The sequence below is a fragment of the Somniosus microcephalus genome, unplaced genomic scaffold (assembly GCF_052327205.1).
Source record: "Somniosus microcephalus isolate GS21.2 unplaced genomic scaffold, FLI_Smic_1.0 scaffold793, whole genome shotgun sequence".
Lineage (NCBI taxonomy): Eukaryota > Metazoa > Chordata > Chondrichthyes > Squaliformes > Somniosidae > Somniosus > Somniosus microcephalus.
Window position 1 is genome coordinate 1 of NW_028225980.1, and position 18,187 is coordinate 18,187.

Consider the following 18,187-nt stretch of genomic DNA (forward strand, 5'->3'; position numbering starts at 1 on the left):
CTCGCTCTCTCTGACCCTCTCTCTCTCTCTCTGACCCTCTCTCTCTCTGACCCTCTCTCTCTCTGACCCTCTCTCTCTCTGATCCTCTCTTTCTCTGACCCTCTCTCTCTCTGACCCTCTCTCTCTCTGATCCTCTCTCTCTCTGACCCTCTCTCTCTCTCTCTCTGACCCTCTCTCTCTCTCTCTGACCCTCTCTCTCTCTCTCTCTCTGACCCTCTCTCTCTCTCTGACCCTCTCTCTCTCCCTCTGACCCTCTCTCTCTCTCTCTCTGACCCTCTCTCTCTCTGACCCTCTCTCTCTCTCTCTCTCTGACCCTCTCCCTCTCTCTCTCTCTCTGACCCTCTCTCTCTCTCTGACCCTCTCTCTCTCTCACCCTCTCTCTGACTCTCTCTCTCACCCTCTCTCTCTCTCTCTGACCCTGTCTCTCTCTCTCTCTCTGACCCTCTCTCTCTCTCCCCCCCTCTCTCTGACCCTCTCTCTGACCCTCTCTCTCTCTGAACCTCTCTCTCTCTCTCTCTCTGACCCTCTCCCTCTCCCTCTCTCTGACCCTCTCTCTCTCTCCCCCCCCCTCTCTCTGACCCTCTCTCTCTCTGACCCTCTCTCTGACCCTCTCTCTCTCTCTCTGAACCTCTCTCTCTCTGACCCTCTCTCTCTCTCTCTCTGACCCTCTCCCTCTCTCTCTCTCTGACCCTCTCTCTCTTTCTGACCCTCTCTCTCTCTCTCCCCCTCTCTCTGACCCTCTCTCTCTCTCCCCCTCTCTCTGGCCATGTTAGGCCCGGGCCCGCTCTCTGGGTGAGTCCCGCCGCTCCGACACTCGGGCTGCCCCCGGCCGCGCTGAGGCCCCGCCCAGCCTCAGTTCACATCCGCCCGGGCGCGCTGGCTGCAGCAGGCGGTGAGTGGGGTAACTGTGTGTCCGTGTGTGTGGGGGCCGGGCCTGGGGCTCGGGCAGTGCCGGCACCCCGGGAGCGGTGGCACTGTGCCCCGGGGGGTCCAGCCCAGGAGCGGGGCCTGGCCCCGGCCGGCGGCTCGGGCTGGGGAGGAGCCGGGATTGTCCGCTGGCCCGGCCCGGCCCTGAGCCGGCTGTGTGGCTCACCCCGGGGGCCGGTCCCCCCCGAGTGTCCCGGGCTGTGGGGAGCGGGGGCTGAGGGTTCACAAACCCCCCACTGTCAGTGTGGGGGCGGCCAGCCCGTCTATTCAGCGGGGCCGGGGGGTCCCGGCCGGGGGAGGAACCCGCGGGCTGGGGTTACCGGCCGGGCTGGGCTGGGGTTACCGGCCGGGGGAGGAACCCGCGGGCTGGGGTTACCGGCCGGGCCGGGCTGGCGGGCCCCGGTTAAGGTGCTGGAGGAACCCGCGGAATGTGGAGGGACAGGTTGGTGAATTGGGGTGGGAGAGCCAGTCAAGGTCAGCAAGGGTCGAATATATTCCCGATGGTCGGGGAGTCCAGAACCAGGGGTCACAGTCTAAGGATAAGGGGTAAGCCATTTAGGACAGAGATGAGGAGGAATTTCTTCACCCAGAGAGTGGTGAACCTGTGGAATTCTCTACCACAGAAGGCAGTGGAGGCCAATTCATTAAATATATTCAAGAAGGAGTTAGATATATTTCTTAAAGCTAAAGAGATCAAGGGATATGGGGAGAAGGCAGGGACAGGGTACTGAATTTGGATGATCAGCCATGATCGCATTGAATGGCGGAGCAGGCTCGAGGGGCCGAATGGCCGACTCCTGCTCCTATCTTCTATGTTTCTATAGGACAGGACACAAGTTGGCATTTATGGGGAAATTAGATTGAGATCCAACAAGGAGGGTCTTTGTATCATCAAGTCTGGAAGTGACAAATGGATGCATGAGGGTTCCAGCGGCAGAGGGCTGAGGCAGGGGTGGAGGTGGAAGTAAGTGGGGGGCTGGGATTTGGGGTTGAAAGCTCAGCTGAGGGTTGAATAGTATAGGGAGATTGGGAATGGACTGATTCAGGGTGGCAGGAGAGGGTTCATTGTGAGGACCAAAGCCCATGTGTTCAATCTTCTCTTTGTTGAGTTGGAGCAAATTGAGACTTATCTGAGACTGGATGTTGGAGAAACAATCTGACAGTACATTGGTCAGACACATGGTAGAAAGTGCTTGATGTGATCAGCATATGTGTGGAAGCTCACCCTGTGCCTGCTGAGGGACAATGTATAGATGAAGAAGATGAGTGGCTGGAGATTGTTCCGTTATGATAGTATGGGGAAGGGTAGAGAACCATTGCTGGAGATGAATGGCAGTGTTTGGATAGGTAGCAATTGGACTGTGCAAGGGCAGTTCAATGGAGCTTGAAGATGGAGGATGGCAAAATCAACGGTGTCAATGCGTGGCTAGGTCCAAGAGAATGAGGAGGGAGCATGTCACAGAGCATGTACTCATGACTTTGGCAACAGCAACCTTGATTCTGCAAGAGGGGCGGAAGCCAGACTGGAAAGTTTCGAAGATTTTCAGGAGAGTTAGGCACGTTGCTGGGGGGTGACACAATGTTCAAGGACCTCAGAGAGGAAAGGAAGGTTGGAGATGGGCTGATAATTCTGGAAGTCAGATCAGTCCCAAGTAGTGTTTTTTTTGGAGGGGGGGGGGAGGGGGAAGAGTTTTGTGGGGCAGAGGGAAGGTGCCTGAGGTAGTGGGACCTGTAACAGCATCAACTAATGTGGAAGCCAGAAAGAGGAGGAAAGTGAGTAGGAAAGAGATCGAGAGAGCAGAAGAGGGATCCCGTGGACCAGATGAGTTTGGAGAGTGGGGGGAAGGGAAGAAAGGGCAGAAGCTGCAAAAAGTTGGGGTGCAGGGTTGAAATGAGCTGCAGCCTGGTGAGGGGTTTGGGGACAGGGTGTGTGGTAGATGAGCAGATGCTTTTTGATCCTTGATATGAGCTGCTTGCAGTTGATGTTAGTGGTTAGGGGGGAAGTGGAGAGGTTTACGGTTGTTGAAATCAAAGAACCTAAGGTTGTCTTCACCGTGGGGTTAGTTAACTAAGCAGTAGCGCAGCGTAAGCATTCAAGCTTGTGTCTCTCTGTCTTGAAGGAGCGGAGGAGGATGTCCTGGGTGTGTGACTGGGGGGAGATGAGAAGCCTTGATTGATTCGCTAGAAATGGAGGCAAGGCAGCAGTTAAGCAAGTCAAAAAAGGCAGACATATCAAGACTGATGGAGGGCCAAAGGTGGGGAAGTTAGGAAGTCAGAGAGACTGTTTGTAGAGAGGGTATGAGAATATAATGGCAGCCAACATAAAAGGTAATCCAAAAGTCTTCTATTGGCATTAATAATAAACGGGTAGTTAGAGGAGGGGTGGGGCTGATTAGCGAATACAGTGAATACTAAATTGCAAGAAGTACAAGTAAATCGCTGTTTCACCTGGAAGGGGTGTTTGGGGCCCTGGACAGTGGGAAGGGGGGAGGTATAAGGGCATGTGTTGCATCTCTTGCGCTTGCACGGGAAGGTGCCAGGTGAAGGGGAAGAGGTGGTAGAGGAGTGGACTAGGGTGTCTCGGAGGGAGCGGTCCCTACGGAATGCTGAAAGGGGAGGTGAGGGGAAGATGCGTTTGCTGGTGGGATCACGCTGGAGGTGGCAGAAATGGCGGAGGATGTTCCGTTGAATGTGGAGGCTGGTGGGGTGAAAGGTGAGGACAAGGGGAACCCTATCGTGGTTCAGGGAGGGAGGGGCAGGGGTGAGGGCAGAAGTGCGGGAGATAGAACGGACACGGTCAAGGGCCGTGTCAACCACGGTAGAGGGGAATCCTCGGTTGAGGAAAAAGGAAGACATGTCGGAAGCACTGGTGTGGAAGGTGGCATCGTCGGAGCAGATGCAGCGGAGATGGAGAAACTGAGAGAATGGAATAAGGGAGAACCAGTGGATGTGGTGTATTTGGACTTTCAGAAGGCTTTTGATAAGGTCCCACATAAGAGATTAGCGTGCAAAATTAAGGCACATGGGATTGGGGGCAAGGTATTGACTTGGATAGAGAACTGGTTGGCGGACAGAAAGCAAAAGAGTTGGAATAAACGGGTCGTTTTCCGAGTGGCAGGCAGTGACTGGTGGGGTACCGCAGGGATCGGCCCTAGGACCCCAGCTGTTCACAATATATATTAATGATCTGGACGAGGGAATTGGATGTAATATCTTCAAATTTGCAGACGACACAAAGCTGGGTGGGAGGGTAAGCTGTGAGGAGGATGTCGTGAAACTCCAGTACAATTTGGACAGGTTGGGTGATTGGGCAGAAACATGGCAAATGCACTATAATGTGGATAAATGTGAAGTTATCCACTTTGGTGGCAAAAACAGGAAGGCAGATTATTATTTGAATGGCAATAGATTGGGAGAAGGGGAAGTGCAAAGAGACCTGGGTGTTCTTGTGCACCAGTCGCTGAAGGTAAGCATGCAGGTGCAGCAGGCGGTTAAGAAGGCAAATGGTATGTTGGCCTTCGTAGCAAGAGGGTTCGAGTACAGGAACAAGGATGTCTTGCTACAGTTGTACAGGGCCTTGGTGAGACCGCACCTTGAGTATTGTGTGCAGTTTTGGTCGCCTTACCTGAGGAAGGACGTTCTTGCCATGGAAGGAGTGCAGCGAAGATTCACCAGGCTGATACCTGGGATGGCAGGAATGACGTATGAGGAGAGATTGTGTCGATTGGGCTTATACTCACTGGAGTTTAGAAGATTGAGAGGGGATCTCATCGAAACCTATAAAATTCTGTCAGGCCTGGACAGACTAGATGCAGGAAGGATGTTTCTGATGGCCGGGGAGTCCAGAACCAGGGGTCATAGTCTAAGGATAAGGGGTAAGCCATTTAGGACTGAAATGAGGAGGAATTTCTTCACCCAGAGAGTGGTGAACCTGTGGAACTCTCTACCACAGAAGGCGGTGGAGGCCAGTTCATTAAATATATTCAAGAAGGAGTTGGATATATTTCTTAAGGCTAAAGGGATCAAGGGATATCGGGAGAAAGCAGGGACAGGGTACTGAATTTGGATGATCAGCCATGATCTCATTGAATGGTGGAGCAGGCTCGAAGGGCCGAATGGCCTACTCCTGCTCCTATCTTCTATGTTTCTATGTACTCTTGCGCTGTCACTCACTGATCTGAGGCATGCCACTCACTGATCTGAGGCGTGTCACTCAATTCAATTCAATTCAAATCGCTTTATTGGCATGACAAGTTACATCTTATGTTGCCAAAGCATCGGAAAACATTCATGTTTGTTCACAAAAATACAGATCTATCCATAGTGTATAAACAGATATATCCCTGAGTGTATAAATATACTTTTCATATAATTTATATATACTCTTTTCTTATCTTTAGTGGTTGTCCCTCTGTTTATGGCAAGCTGTAACATAGTGTGCCGCTAGTGTTATGCAACTTCTCTCTTCCCCTAGTAGGTATGGGAGTTTTTGGTTGTCATTCAATTTTCTGAATTCCGGGCATATTTTTGTAAATTTTGGGTAGAAATTCTCCCTTATGCCCTGATATTTTCTATAAGCTGTGAGGAAGTGCATCTCTGTCTCCACCATTCCCTGACTGCAGTGAGGGCATATCCTGTCCTCTCTTGGTAGCTTGGTTGTAAAGTCTGTGGGTTGTGCAGTTAATAAATACACAGACTTCAGAAGTAACAAATAAAACAGGTCTTTACTATTCGAAGGTCCGGGCGAATCTGCCCAATAACTCCTGGCACAACACTTATATACTGGTGTGGTCACTATCGGTATTACAGTATACAGAAGCCAAACAAATAGTGCCACACCTAAAGTAGTTCCCTTAAAGGTGAACGGTTACATTCAATAGTTCCCTTAAAGATAGACGGGTACGTACACTACAATCCTCCCTTTTTAGCTTATTACTTACAGAGTCCCCGTTAAACATACATATCTTCAACTTCCTATAAAACAAATTACAGATATAATCTCGGTGGAGTCAATGTCATATAAAACAATTTACAAATATAATCTCGGTGGAAACAGTTCACAGGTTCAGTCTGCGGGAACAGTTCATAGATTCAGTCTCTGATCTTGGCTCGTCCCGAACAACATTTCTTTGGTGTAGCTGGATTACCTGGCTAGCGTGACTCCTCCATAGCCTTTTTCTTGACGTAACAGCTTGAACCTTCGTCCTGTTGAACCAGCAGTACGGACTTTTATAACCAACTGGCTGTCTTGACATTTTCCAGTTTTTCAACTAATTCAGCTCCTTTCGTAATGTCCCGCCTGGAATGGTAGAAGTGCTAATATTTTAGACAGTTATTATCTTCTTCTTTTTCTTTTCTGCCTTTTTGAAACTCTCGGAGCTCCTTTCTCGGCTGCCAGCTGTAGCGCCACCAACTCTCTATGTTCCTTAGACCTTAAGTGCTTCCTCCGGATTTCAGCACTTTGAGAGTTTTCATCACAAGCTGGGCAGACCACATCCTCGTAATATTCAGTGTCACTCAACAGGTCACGGTAATATTCGGGTTCGTCCTGAGTTAGGCCAGCGAGAGAGACTTCTTCTTCCTCCTCACCCGTCTGGACGTTAGCTGACGGTGGTTCCTTCCCTAAACATCTTTCTTGAAAAGCCTTCTTCATGCATTCATATTCATCCCGCTCTTCCTGGGTTATCTGCCATTCCTTCACGACGGACCTCATTTGTGAGTTCAACACCTTCCTTTCCATCGGTAATTGCGTTATCAGGCTATTTAACCCTTCTACTGAAGTAACGGTTTCCACATTCTTCTGTTCACCTTGACGTGATTCAACGTACTTTTGGCATCCTTGTAAAATTTGTGTTGCCACCTCAGCTATCTCCGTGACTTTTGAGAGCTCCGAACTCGTTCCCCCTGAAGATTGAAGCTCGTGTTCAGATTGTTCCCCTTGCAGAGTCTTGTCCTTCAGCGTATGAAGGAGTTGGCTGACCGTTAACTCTTCCCTGGGAACACGGTGGATCAGAGTCTTCTCCATTTCCTCCACCTCTTTCTCCAATACTTCCACCTTACGTTCCTCTTGAACTTTGGCTTTCGGCGCTCGGAAAAGTTGCGCCCTGATGCTCTCTAGTTCATGTTCAGGGACCATTCTTACAGTGTCCTGTTCTTCCACTGAAAGGATTCCCAGTTGAATCTGTTCTTCAAGTTGTTGAACCTCGGTCATTGCCGCCTCATATTTGTCTTGGGTGTCCTTCAATGTTTTTATAAGTTCTTGGACATCCTGTCTTTCATGCTCTGCCATGATTTTCACCTCTAATTTCTCATCTATGGATGGATCTCCTACCGATGAGTCTGTCTTGGCCTTGAGCTCATCAAGAATTTCCTGCAGCCTTTGGACTTCTTGCTCATGTTCAACCTTTAGTTGTTCATATGCTTCTACCGAAACTAGCTTTTCGGAGGCTGCCGAGTTAACCCCCTCCAGAATTGTAGCCTGGGCCTGTTCATACTGTTCTTTCAACTTCTCACACTCTGCTTGTAAGGAGTCGTAGAGAAGAACTGGAATAAAATCCTGGCTCCCTGAAGATTCCTCTTCCTTTGGTTCATTCTGTAAATATTCTAGTTCCTGAACAGCATCAGGGGAATGTGATTGGTATTTGACCACGATGGCTCTATGGTCGCTCTCTGCTTGAGCTAGCTGTCTCTGTAGTCTTTCCAGGTTCTCCCATTCGGTGTCCCAGAACCTTTCCATATTTTTCATCTCTTGTATGAGACGGTCACTCAACTGTTCTAATTGTTGTCGTACTTTGACATAAGTTTGCGTCCGAGCTCGGTGTTCTTCCGTCATGGATGAATCCTTTGCTTGAACAGGCTCAGAATTCTCTGTCAACCTGGAGTTCTGCTCAGCAGCTTTATTCTTCTTGGTACCATAAGTCCTTCTGCATGTCTTCGTTTTCTTTCCCATCGTCGGCAAGTCCCTTTTAGCCTTGTCTTCCATATTCGACTTGGTCTCATCATCATCCATTTCAGAATCTGAGCTAATAGCTTGCACCGAGTCCTCCCTCATTATGGCTTTTAGGTAATGCCATTCCATGTCTATTTTCTTAATCCACTCCCGTCCTAGAAGTGGTGGTCCTCCCTCAGGTAATACGTACAAGTTCATTCTTGGGTGTTCTTTACCCCTATCTCTCACCTTGACTCTTATTTTCCCCACGGGGTATACGTTATGCCCCGTGTATGTCTGTAATACGAACTTGGTATTTCTTAAAGGTATGTGAGAGAATAGCCGGTGGTAGTCCCTTCGGTTGATGACTGATAGAGCTGATCAAGTGTCCAGCTCCATTCTTACTTGGACTCCAGCTATTTTTAGTATGACCCAGATGGCCTGTAGATCCGTTTCTTTACCCACATTGTGGACTCTCAGCCTACCCAGCTCCTGGTTGTTTGGGTCTGAGTCTGAATTCTGTTCGTCTGAATTCTGTTCGTCTGAACTCTTCTCAGCCACCTTGTGTACCTTGTTGTACTTTTCTTGTGGTGGCTTCCTTTGATTATTGGTCTTTTTCCCGGACCGGCATACCTTCGCGATGTGACCCAGTTTGCCACATTTCCTACACTCTTGGTTCTTAAACCAGCATTGATTCTGGTCATGCATGGTCTTCCCACAACGGTAGCATTTTGTTGTGCTTGAAGTAATTTGGTCCACCCCAAGTGCCGCTGCCTTTAGTTGCATTTCCGCCGTTCCTTTCGCTGCGGCTTCGTGCGATGCAGCTATAAGGACAGCCCTGTCCAGTGTGAGGTCGTTCTCTTCCAGTAGTCGCTTCTGCGTCCCTTCTTTGGACAATCCGCATACGAACTTGTCCCGCAGCGCTTCTGTCAGATTCCCTCCGAACTGGCAGTATTTCGCTAGCCTACGCAGTTCGACCAAGTATTCCGCATTGCTTTCGTCTTTCTTCTGCGTTCTTGCGTAGAATTTGAATCGTTCAGCCAGCATCAGCGGTGTGGGGTTCAAATGGTCCTTCAGCACAGCCACAATCTCTTCGAAGGTCTGATCCGCTGGTTTATTTGGTGCTATTAGATGCTTCAAGAGCCCGTATGTTTTTGCCCCCATCGAGTTTAGCAATGTTATCGCCTTGTCGTCTTCCTCTATTTTGTTGGCTTCGCAATAGATCTCTATGCGTTCCACGTACGTGGCCCAGTCTTCTATTTCCGAATTAAAGTCGTTAATATTCCCTCGCTTAGGCATTTTTCTTCCCTTGGGAGCAGCACCAGTATTTCTTTAAGTATTCTTATTTATTTGTTTGTTTCTAAGATGGCGGTTTTCCCGCGAAAATGGCGGTTTCCCGCTCTTCCTTTCTCGCCCCGCCCACTTCAATGGCGGTTTCCCGCTTCTGGCGTCTTCTCCGCCTAATGGCGGCTTCCCGCGTTTCTTCCCGGTGGAAGGGGTACGCTTCCCCCACAGCGGACAGGTTCAGCCGCTGGCTGGCTTCCGCACAGCTCCCCTTACTCGGCTATGTCTTTTCCTCCCGCCTGCACGGCCCAACCGGCGCTGGGTACACCCCGTTAACGGAGGACAGTTCAGCCGCTGGACTGGCTCTCGCGCAGTCTCTCTCTCCGTACCCGGCTCTGTCGCTCTCTCACCCGCACATTCGGTGCTACCGGCCCTGGGTACCCCGTTGGTGGAGAACAGTTCAGCCGCTGGACTGGCTCTCGCGCAGTCTCTCACCCCGTTTTCGGCTGTGTCTCTCACCCACTCCCGCACGTTCGGTTTTGCCGGCTCTGAGTACCCCGTTGGTGGAGAACAGCTCAGCCGCTGGACTGGCTCCTCGCAGTCTCTCTCTCCGCACCCGGCTCTCACCCGCACGGTTCCCGTTCGCCTCCCCAGCCCTCTCGCAGACCGGTGTTTCCCTCCCCGGCTGCGGCTGGGTTTCTCTTCCCGCGCCTACTCGCAGGCTCAGTGCTTCGTGGCTGCGGTCGCTGCCCGGATTTTTCCCGCCGATCGCGGTCCGGCTGTCACCCGACGCCGTTGGACCCGACTTTTGGCCGGCACAGCTCCCCCTCGACCGAGGTCGAGTGCTCTGCCCTTATCCTCCGGATACTTCTACACCTTCCCCTACTCACAGTCTCTTCGGCCGCCTTGTTCCCTGCTGATCGGCTCACTCCGCACCGTGGTAGAAGGGTAGTCAGTGCCTGTTGCAGACGGAAGCTTTTGTTGCTAAAGTCTTCCACCTTTCTGTTGCTGCAGCCTCGTGTTTTCTTTCAGCAGCACGACGAGGGCGGTTGCCTCTCTTCGACGCTCTTCTTGCTTTGGTAATCTTGCCGCAGGGTACGATCGGACTCGTCGCCACTGTAAAGTCTGTGGGTTGTGCAGTTAATAAATACACAGACTTCAGAAGTAACAAACAAACAGGTCTTTACTATTCGAGGGTCCGGGCGAATCTGCCCCAGCAATCCTGCTACAACACTTATATACTGGTGTGGTCACTATCGGTATTACAGTATACAGAAGCCAAACAAATAGTGCCACACCTAAAGTAGTTCCCTTAAAGGTGAACAGTTACATTCAATAGTTCCCTTAAAGATAGACGGGTACATACACTACACTGGTCTGCCTGTGTCTACCTTTTTCGATCGCCAGGCTATGTTCACTAAGTCTGTACATTGTCAGGATTTTTCTCAGTTTGCTGTCCTTTACCATGGTCAGGTAATCAGCTATGTTGTATTGTCTGTTTAGGGCCAAGTAGCAATTGAGTTTGCTTTGGGTTTTTGTTGTTTCTGCCCAATATGTCAGATATTTTTACTTTTGCTTAGCGACGATTGTGTTGGGTCGAATTCTTTGTGTTACGCTGTCACTGTCCTGTGGCTGGTTATTGTTAGTAGTGTTAGTAGTTACTTCACTGAGTCCCAGGACTAGTTGACTGAGGGTATTCTTCTTTATGGTCAGCTCTTGGCATTTCAGGGCGTCATAGTGATAGCATTGGGGATTGCTCATTTGTAGGTGATTCCAAAATTTGGTGGCTCTTTTTTGGATAGTGATTATTAATGGATATTGGCCTAGTTCCGCCCTGCATGCATTGTTTACTGTTTTCCTTTGAGTCCGGAGGATACTTTTACAGAATTCTGCATGTAGGATCTCAATTGGGTGTTTGTCCCATTTTGCAAATTCTTGTTGAGTTAGCGGTCCCCATACCTCACTGCCATAGAGTGCAATTGGTTCAATTACTGATTTGAAAATTTTGAGCCAAATGCTAATTGGGATTTCTATTTGGATTGATTTTTTAATGGCATAGAAAGCCCTTCTTGCTTTCTCTTTCAGTTCATTCACAGCCAGTTTGAAGTTTCCCGTAGAACTGATTTTTAAGCCCAAGTATGTGTAGTTAGTGGTTTGTTCAATTTTGGTTGTTCCTAGTGTGAAATTTATTTTGGGTCCCTGATGTCTGGATCTTTGCTGGAACACAAGGACTTTGGTTTTTTTGGGATTTATTGTCAGGGCCCAAGTCTGGCAGTACGACTCCAGCAGATCCAGGTTCTGATCTGAGGCGTGTCACTGTCCTCTGTGAAACTGGTGAGAATTGTTCGCTGCTGTCATGTTTTTTCAAATGTAATTGTGTTGTAATGGCTTTGAACACTTCTATTCTTTCTCCTTCTTTGCAGGAAAACTGGCAGGTGTGAAGCATATAACACATGGCAGCAAGGAGTGAGAAGAGCCCACCGAACTCGTTAGAATCCCAAGCTGCGGGGAATCACACCGGTTTTCCTAAAGACATTTTGGCAACAAAGGTTGAGGGGAAGTACCTGTGCTTCGAGTGCCACGGGATCCTGAGGAAACCCTTCCAGGCACAATGTGGCCACCGCTACTGTGCGTCCTGCTTGAAGAGGATTGTCAGGTAAGAGATTGTGAGCTAACGGTTCCTAAACCTGCGCTGCTAAAGAATTGCACACACCGGTATTTATTTTAAAAAATCCATTCTGTTTGCTCCCATCTTCTGATCCCAGTTTACCCTTGCTGGGGTATAATTGCACAGGTGCTGGTGCCCTCAGAGATCCCAATCTTCACGTGTGACTCAGACAGTAACCCACAGTAGGCTCTTCGACTGTGTGGGCATCACAGTCGAGCTTCCGTCTACACGTTCATTTCCTTTTTTTAAAGAAGAAAACACACTCTCGTCAAGCTGAGGAATGTTAGCGCTGGGGAATAGAAGTTCCTATTTCAGGCATCCGGTGTCAGCATCACGCACGCCCAGGGCAGGTTGAAGTGGGGTAGTAAGCGATATGGAGCCAAGGTGGCTGATGGAGTTAAGGTACAGATCAGCCATAATTTAATTGACTGGCGGAACAGGTTGGAGGGGCTGAATGGCCTACTCCTATTCCTATGTCCACTGCCTGTTCTTCAACAATTGAATTTACAATCCCTGTTCTCCCTCTTCCAATCGCTCTGCAGCCTCGGCCTATGCTACCTCTGCAATCTCCTCCTCCAGCCTCACATCCTCTGTTGCATCCTGGCATCCTCCAACTGGTCTTTTGTGCAAATTTCCCTCATTCCATCCTACCACAGGTGGCAGAGCCTTCAGCCTTGGCCACACGTAGGGACAGGAGTTGGGCATTCAGCCTCTCGAGCCTGCTTTGACTCCCCAGCCTGGCTGCCACCTCTGACCCCTCTCTGACACACCCCCCCCCCCCCCGACCTGGCTTTCACCTCTGCCCCCTTTCCCTCCCTCCCAAGTCAGGTTTTCACTTCTGACCCCTCTCTGACTCACCCCCAGCCTGGCTGTGATCTCTGACCCCTCTCTGACTCTCCCAGCCCTGGCTGTGATCTCTGACCCCTCTCTGACTTCCCCAGCCCTGGCTGTGATCTCTGATCCCTCTCTGACTTCCCCAGCCCTGGCTGTGATCTCTGACCCCTCTCTGACTCTCCCAGCCCTGGCTGTGATCTCTGACCCCTCTCTGACTCTCCCAGCCCTGGCTGTGATCTCTGACCCCTCTCTGACTCTCCCAGCCCTGGCTGTGATCTCTGACCCCTCTCTGACTCTCCCAGCCCTGGCTGTGATCTCTGATCCCTCTCTGACTTCCCCAGCCCTGGCTGTGATCTCTGACCCCTCTCTGACTCTCCCAGCCCTGGCTGTGATCTCTGACCCCTCTCTGACTCTCCCAGCCCTGGCTGTGATCTCTGACCCCTCTCTGACTCTCCCAGCCCTGGCTGTGATCTCTGACCCCTCTCTGACTCTCCCAGCCTGGCTGTGATCTCTGACCCCTCTCTGACTCTCCCAGCCTGGCTGTGATCTCTGACCCCTCTCTGACTCTCCCAGCCTGGCTGTGATCTCTGACCCCTCTCTGACTCTCCCAGCCTGGCTGTGATCTCTGACCCCTCTCTGACTCTCCCAGCCTGGCTGTGATCTCTGACCCCCCACTTGTGTTTGAACTTCCCCTAAAGCCTGTGTCTCCACTCCACTGCCTCGTAGATTATTTCAACATTTATTCCGTGTGAAGCAGTTGCTTTTGTTTTCTGATTGGAATTTATTTTCACTTGTTTATATTTTTGACCTCTGTGCCCTGCCTTATTTTAATGCAATATTCAGGACAACCCTTATCTAAGCCGTTTATTATGTTAAACACTTTGAGTTCCTCCATATCTGCCTTCTCTCTGGACTGCAGAGGTTGAACTTTAACCTTTGTGTTGCTCTTCTCTGCACCCTCCTGTGCTTGACATCCATTTTATAGTATGGCGGCTAGACGTGTTCGCAGGGTCTGTACATTAAGCTACTTCACACTGCATTGTATAACGTACAAAGAACTTGGGGCTATCACAGATAATTATGTGGCGTGGCTTGCGATCAGAGACTGAATCATTTCCTACAGGCGCCTCACCACGTATTGCTCAATTCAGTTCCATCTGAATACATTTGCTGACTAGCTTCATAAGCAGAACTGGACCGAGGAGAGGAGTGGGGTCACTGGTCAGGAGCAGGAACTCTTGGTGAATTGTTTCTTTGGATCCCCCTTAGCTCAGGGCTCTCAGGTCTGTTGTACTTCCCTTACTGCTGCCCTGGTTAAGAACAGCCAACTCTGCACACATCAGGGATCAAATGCGGGTCTCTCCTGTGTCTGACTGTGGGAGGTAACTTCACCCTATCAGCTATTGGACACTCTTATCGATACCTACAATTTCTTGGTGTGTTTATGAGTTGAGTTGCTGTGTGAATTGCATTGTGTGAGCGATACTCTGGGTGTTTCACTGTGTGTTGGATGTTTCTTGGCTCTAACCATGTCCCAGTAAAACTCCTTCCTTTACATTTCTCACTGCCTGAAACAATGAGGGGAATCATAGAATAGTACAGCACAGAAGGAGGCCATTTGGCCCATCGAGTCTGCGCCGGCTCTTTCAAAGATCACTCTAGTCAGCCCCACTCCCCCGCTCTTTCCCTATATCACTGCAATCTTTTATCCTTCAAATATTGATCCAATTCCCTTTTGAAGGCTACAATTCAATCTGTATCCACCACCCTATCAGGCAGCACATTCCAAATCCTAACCACTGCATCAAAAAGTGTTCTCCCATGTCGCCTCTGGTTCTTTTATCGATCACCTTCAATCTGGGCCTTCTGGTTATCGACCCTTCAGCCATTGGAAACAGTTTCTCTTTACTGACTGTACCTGAACCCTTCATGGTTTTGAACACCTCTATCAGATCTCTTGGCATTCTCTGCTCTAAGGAGAACAACCCCAGATTCTCCAGTCTATCCACGTAACTGTAATCCCTCATCCCTAGAACCATTCCAGTAAATCTCTTCTGAACCCTCTCCAAAGTCTTCACGTCCTTCTTAAAGAGTGGTGCCCAGAACTGGACACAAAACTCCAGCTGGGGCCGAACGAGTGTTTTACACAGGTTTAGTGTAACTCCCTGGTTTTTGTACTCCATGCCTCGATTTATAAAGCCCAGGATCGCACGTGCTTTAACAGCTTTGTTAACCTGTCCTGCCACCGTCAGAGATTTGTGTACAGACACCCTCAGGTCTCTCTGTTCCTGCACCCCCTGAAAAATTGTACTATTTACTGTGTATTGTATCACCTCACACTTTTCTGTGTTGAATTTCATCTGCCATGTGTTTGCCCATTCCACCGGCTGTCTCTGTCCTCTTGAAGTCTATTACTATCTTCCTCACTGTTTACTACACTTCCAAGTTTCGTGTCATCCGCAAATTTCAAAATTGTGCCCTGTACCCCCAAGTCCAAGCCATTAATGTATAGCAGAAACCGCAGTGGTCCTAGTTCTGAACCCTGGGGAACACCTCTCTCCAGTCTGAAAAACAGCCATTCACCACAACGCTCTGTTTTCGATTCCTTCGCCAGTTTTATGTCCATGCTGCTGCTGCCCCGTTTATCCCCTGGGCTTCAATTTTGCTAACAAGCCTTATAGCCCATATACACAATATCAACTGCACTGCCCTCGTCCACCCTCTGTTACTCATCAAAAAACTCAATCAAGTTAGTCAAACATAATTTGCCCTTAAAAAATCCGTGCTGGCTCTCCTTTATTAGTCCACTAGCTGAAGTGCCCGGCGGTGCCGAGGCTTTTTCGAGGGCATGTTGTTGTTGGAAGAGAGAGAGTGACTGGGGGGAAGAGAGAGAGCGACTGGGGGGAAGAGAGGGAGGGGGAGGGGAGGGGGGGAGGGAGGGAGGGGAGGGGAGGGCGGGGGGGAGGGGGGAAGGGCGGGGAGAATGGAGGGGGGGGAGGGCGGGGGGAAGGGGGGGAGAGGGGGAAAGGGCGGGGGGCGGGGGGGGGAGGGAGGGCGGGGGCCCCCCCCGAGGGTCGCGGCCCCCCCCGAGGGTCGCAGCCCCCCCCGAGGGTCGCGGCCCCTCGAGGGTCGCGCCCCCCCCGAGGTTCGCGCCCCCCCCGAGGGTCGCGCCCCCCCCCGAGGTTCGCGCCCCCCCCCCGAGGGTCGCGCCCCCCTCGAAGGTCGCGCCCCCCCCGAGGGTCGCGCGCCCCCCGAGGGTCGCGCCCCCCCCCCGAGGGTCGCGCCCCCCCCGAGGGTCGCGGCCCCCCCCCCGCCGAGGTGAAGACCGCCGATTGCGGCTGTGCGAGACGGCCGGCGGGCCCGGTTGCCAGGGCAACTGTTGACGCTCAGCAAGCCCCGCCCCCCGGCCGAGCCAGAGAGAGACGCCGCGTCTCAGCTCCTGCTGCGCGCGCACCCGAGGGTCGCGCCCCTCCCCCCGCCCCCCCCCAGGTGAAGACCGCCGATTGCGGCTGTGCGAGACGGCCGGCGGGCCCGGTTGCAGGGTAACCGTTGACGCTCAGCAAGCCCCGCCCCCCGGCCGAGCCAGAGAGAGACGCCGCGTCTCAGCTCCTGCTGCGCGCGCACCCTTTAGTAAGGTAGCGGCGCTGGGCTGAGGCCGGCCCCTGCAGCCTTCGAGTGGGGCCAGGAGGTGCCTAGCTCGGGCGTGGGTGTGGAGGAGAAGCCGAGGCTTCGAGGCCTACCTGGAAAAACGGGGAAAGGTAGGAAAATTAATGAGATTAGATAAGTTAATTCGTTTCTAAATCATTTTTTTAAAAAACAATATGTGTTTTAAAAGCAACGTTTTTTTTAAAGACGCAGAAAGCGGGAAAAAGGAAGGAAAAGTTTGGAATCAAGATGGCGGCGACTCACCTCGGTTCAGAACGATAAGGCCCGCCCACACACGCACCGATTGGCCCGGCCGCACGCGGCAGCAAGCCGCTGTACGATTGGTCGACCTCGAGGTCACTCTGTTGCTAATGAGCGGATAATGAGATGCTAATGAGCGGAATGTTGAAGGTTTTTGGGATACCGCGGACGCGATTTTAGCCCGGCCGAAACGTAAATACGCTTAAAACCGTCTCGGAAGCGTAAGCTTTATTTGGAGGTGACGCGCGCGTAGGTACGCCTTGTAACTGCCCTCGTCCACCCTCTGTTACTCATCAAAAAACTCAATCAAGTTAGTCAAACATAATTTGCCCTTTAAAAATCCGTGCTGGCTCTCCTTTATTAGTCCATACTTGTCCAAATAGCTGTTAATTTTCTCCCGGATTATTGTCTCTAAAAGCTTCCCTACCACCAACATTAAACTGACTGGCCTGTAATTGTCAGGTTTATCCTTCTCCCCTTCTTTGAACAAGGGTGTAACATTTAAAGATTGAAAGATTGTGGCCAGCACTTCCACAATGTCTTACTTCCCTCAGCAACCTAGGATGCATCCCATCTGGACTGGGTGACTTGTCTAAATTAAGTACTGCCAGCCATTTCTAGTACCTCCTCTTTATCTATTTTTATCTTGTCCAGTATCCTGACAACCTCCTCGTTTACCATCGCTTTGGCAAAGTCCTTTTCCCTGTTAAACACCGATCATTTATTACCTCAGCTATGCCGTCTGCCTCCACCAATAGATCTCCATTTTGGTCCCTAATCCCACCACTCCTCTGACAACCCTTTTACTGTTAATATGCCGATCGATAACCTTTGGATTTGCTTTGATGTTAGCTGCCAATCTGTTCTTGTACTGTCTCTTTGCCCCTCTTATTTTCTTTTCCACTTCTCTACTTTTTATATTCAGCCTGATTCTCCCTTGTATTGTCAAGAAGACATCTGTTTTACACCCCCTTTTTCTGCTTCATCCTACTCTCTAACTCCAAGGAGCTCTGGATTTGATGGCCCTCCCTTTCCCCCTTGTGGGAATTACCTAGACTGTACACTGTGCCAAACCATCTCTTGAAAGAAGGAATTATATGTACAAGTCAAAACTTGATGAAGTCTTGATGCAATGAGTCAAGAGCTCCTGGAAGACACTCCTCCTGGGATTTAGAAAGGGAGGGAACACGATGGGTGTGCTGACTGACTGAAGGGCAAACCATGATTGCAAACAGCAGTGGCCTTTCATGTCAGCTGATTATCTGCTGTTCCCTAAGTCTCTCTGCAAGGTGTTACTTTGCCATTGTATAAACCAGTGTTGTCTCGTTCATTTGCCACCAGCCACATGTGACTCATTGGAAATCCAGATGTGGCTAATTGCATATCTGAATAATGAATAAAGTATGAGTAATAGACACCGTCGTTGGGCATGTGAATGCAATACTCGTATTCGCACGGTGTATGTGTGTGAACATTAATCCTTTAATGTGTTTGTAAAATGATAAGACATAAAGCAGAGTGCAAGTGTTTTTGCTTGTTGTGAACCATCCTTGGTTACTGAATGCTGGCAGATGTTTGTTAAGTAAATATGCACATGAAGTACCTGCTTTGTGTGTGTGTCGCGGTTTACTAAAATGTGA

General features: G+C 50.4%; 1 protein-coding gene across 2 annotated transcripts in view; it reads left to right on the forward strand.

Annotated features, from left to right (window-relative positions):
* The first annotated feature begins 701 nt into the window (after positions 1-701).
* LOC147081081 (TNF receptor-associated factor 2-like) overlaps positions 702-18,187 on the forward strand; it is an 85,513-nt gene continuing 68,027 nt past the window's right edge. Inside the window, exons 1-2 of one of the 2 annotated variants that reach the window (XM_085980955.1) lie at positions 702-892; positions 11,563-11,795. In XM_085980955.1, coding sequence (XP_085837081.1) covers positions 11,593-11,795 — 203 coding nt within the window. In that variant the 5' untranslated portion in view covers positions 702-892; positions 11,563-11,592. Of the gene's footprint in view, positions 893-11,369; positions 11,474-11,562; positions 11,796-18,187 lie in introns of those variants that run through there. The other variant, XM_085980956.1, reaches the window with a different exon arrangement.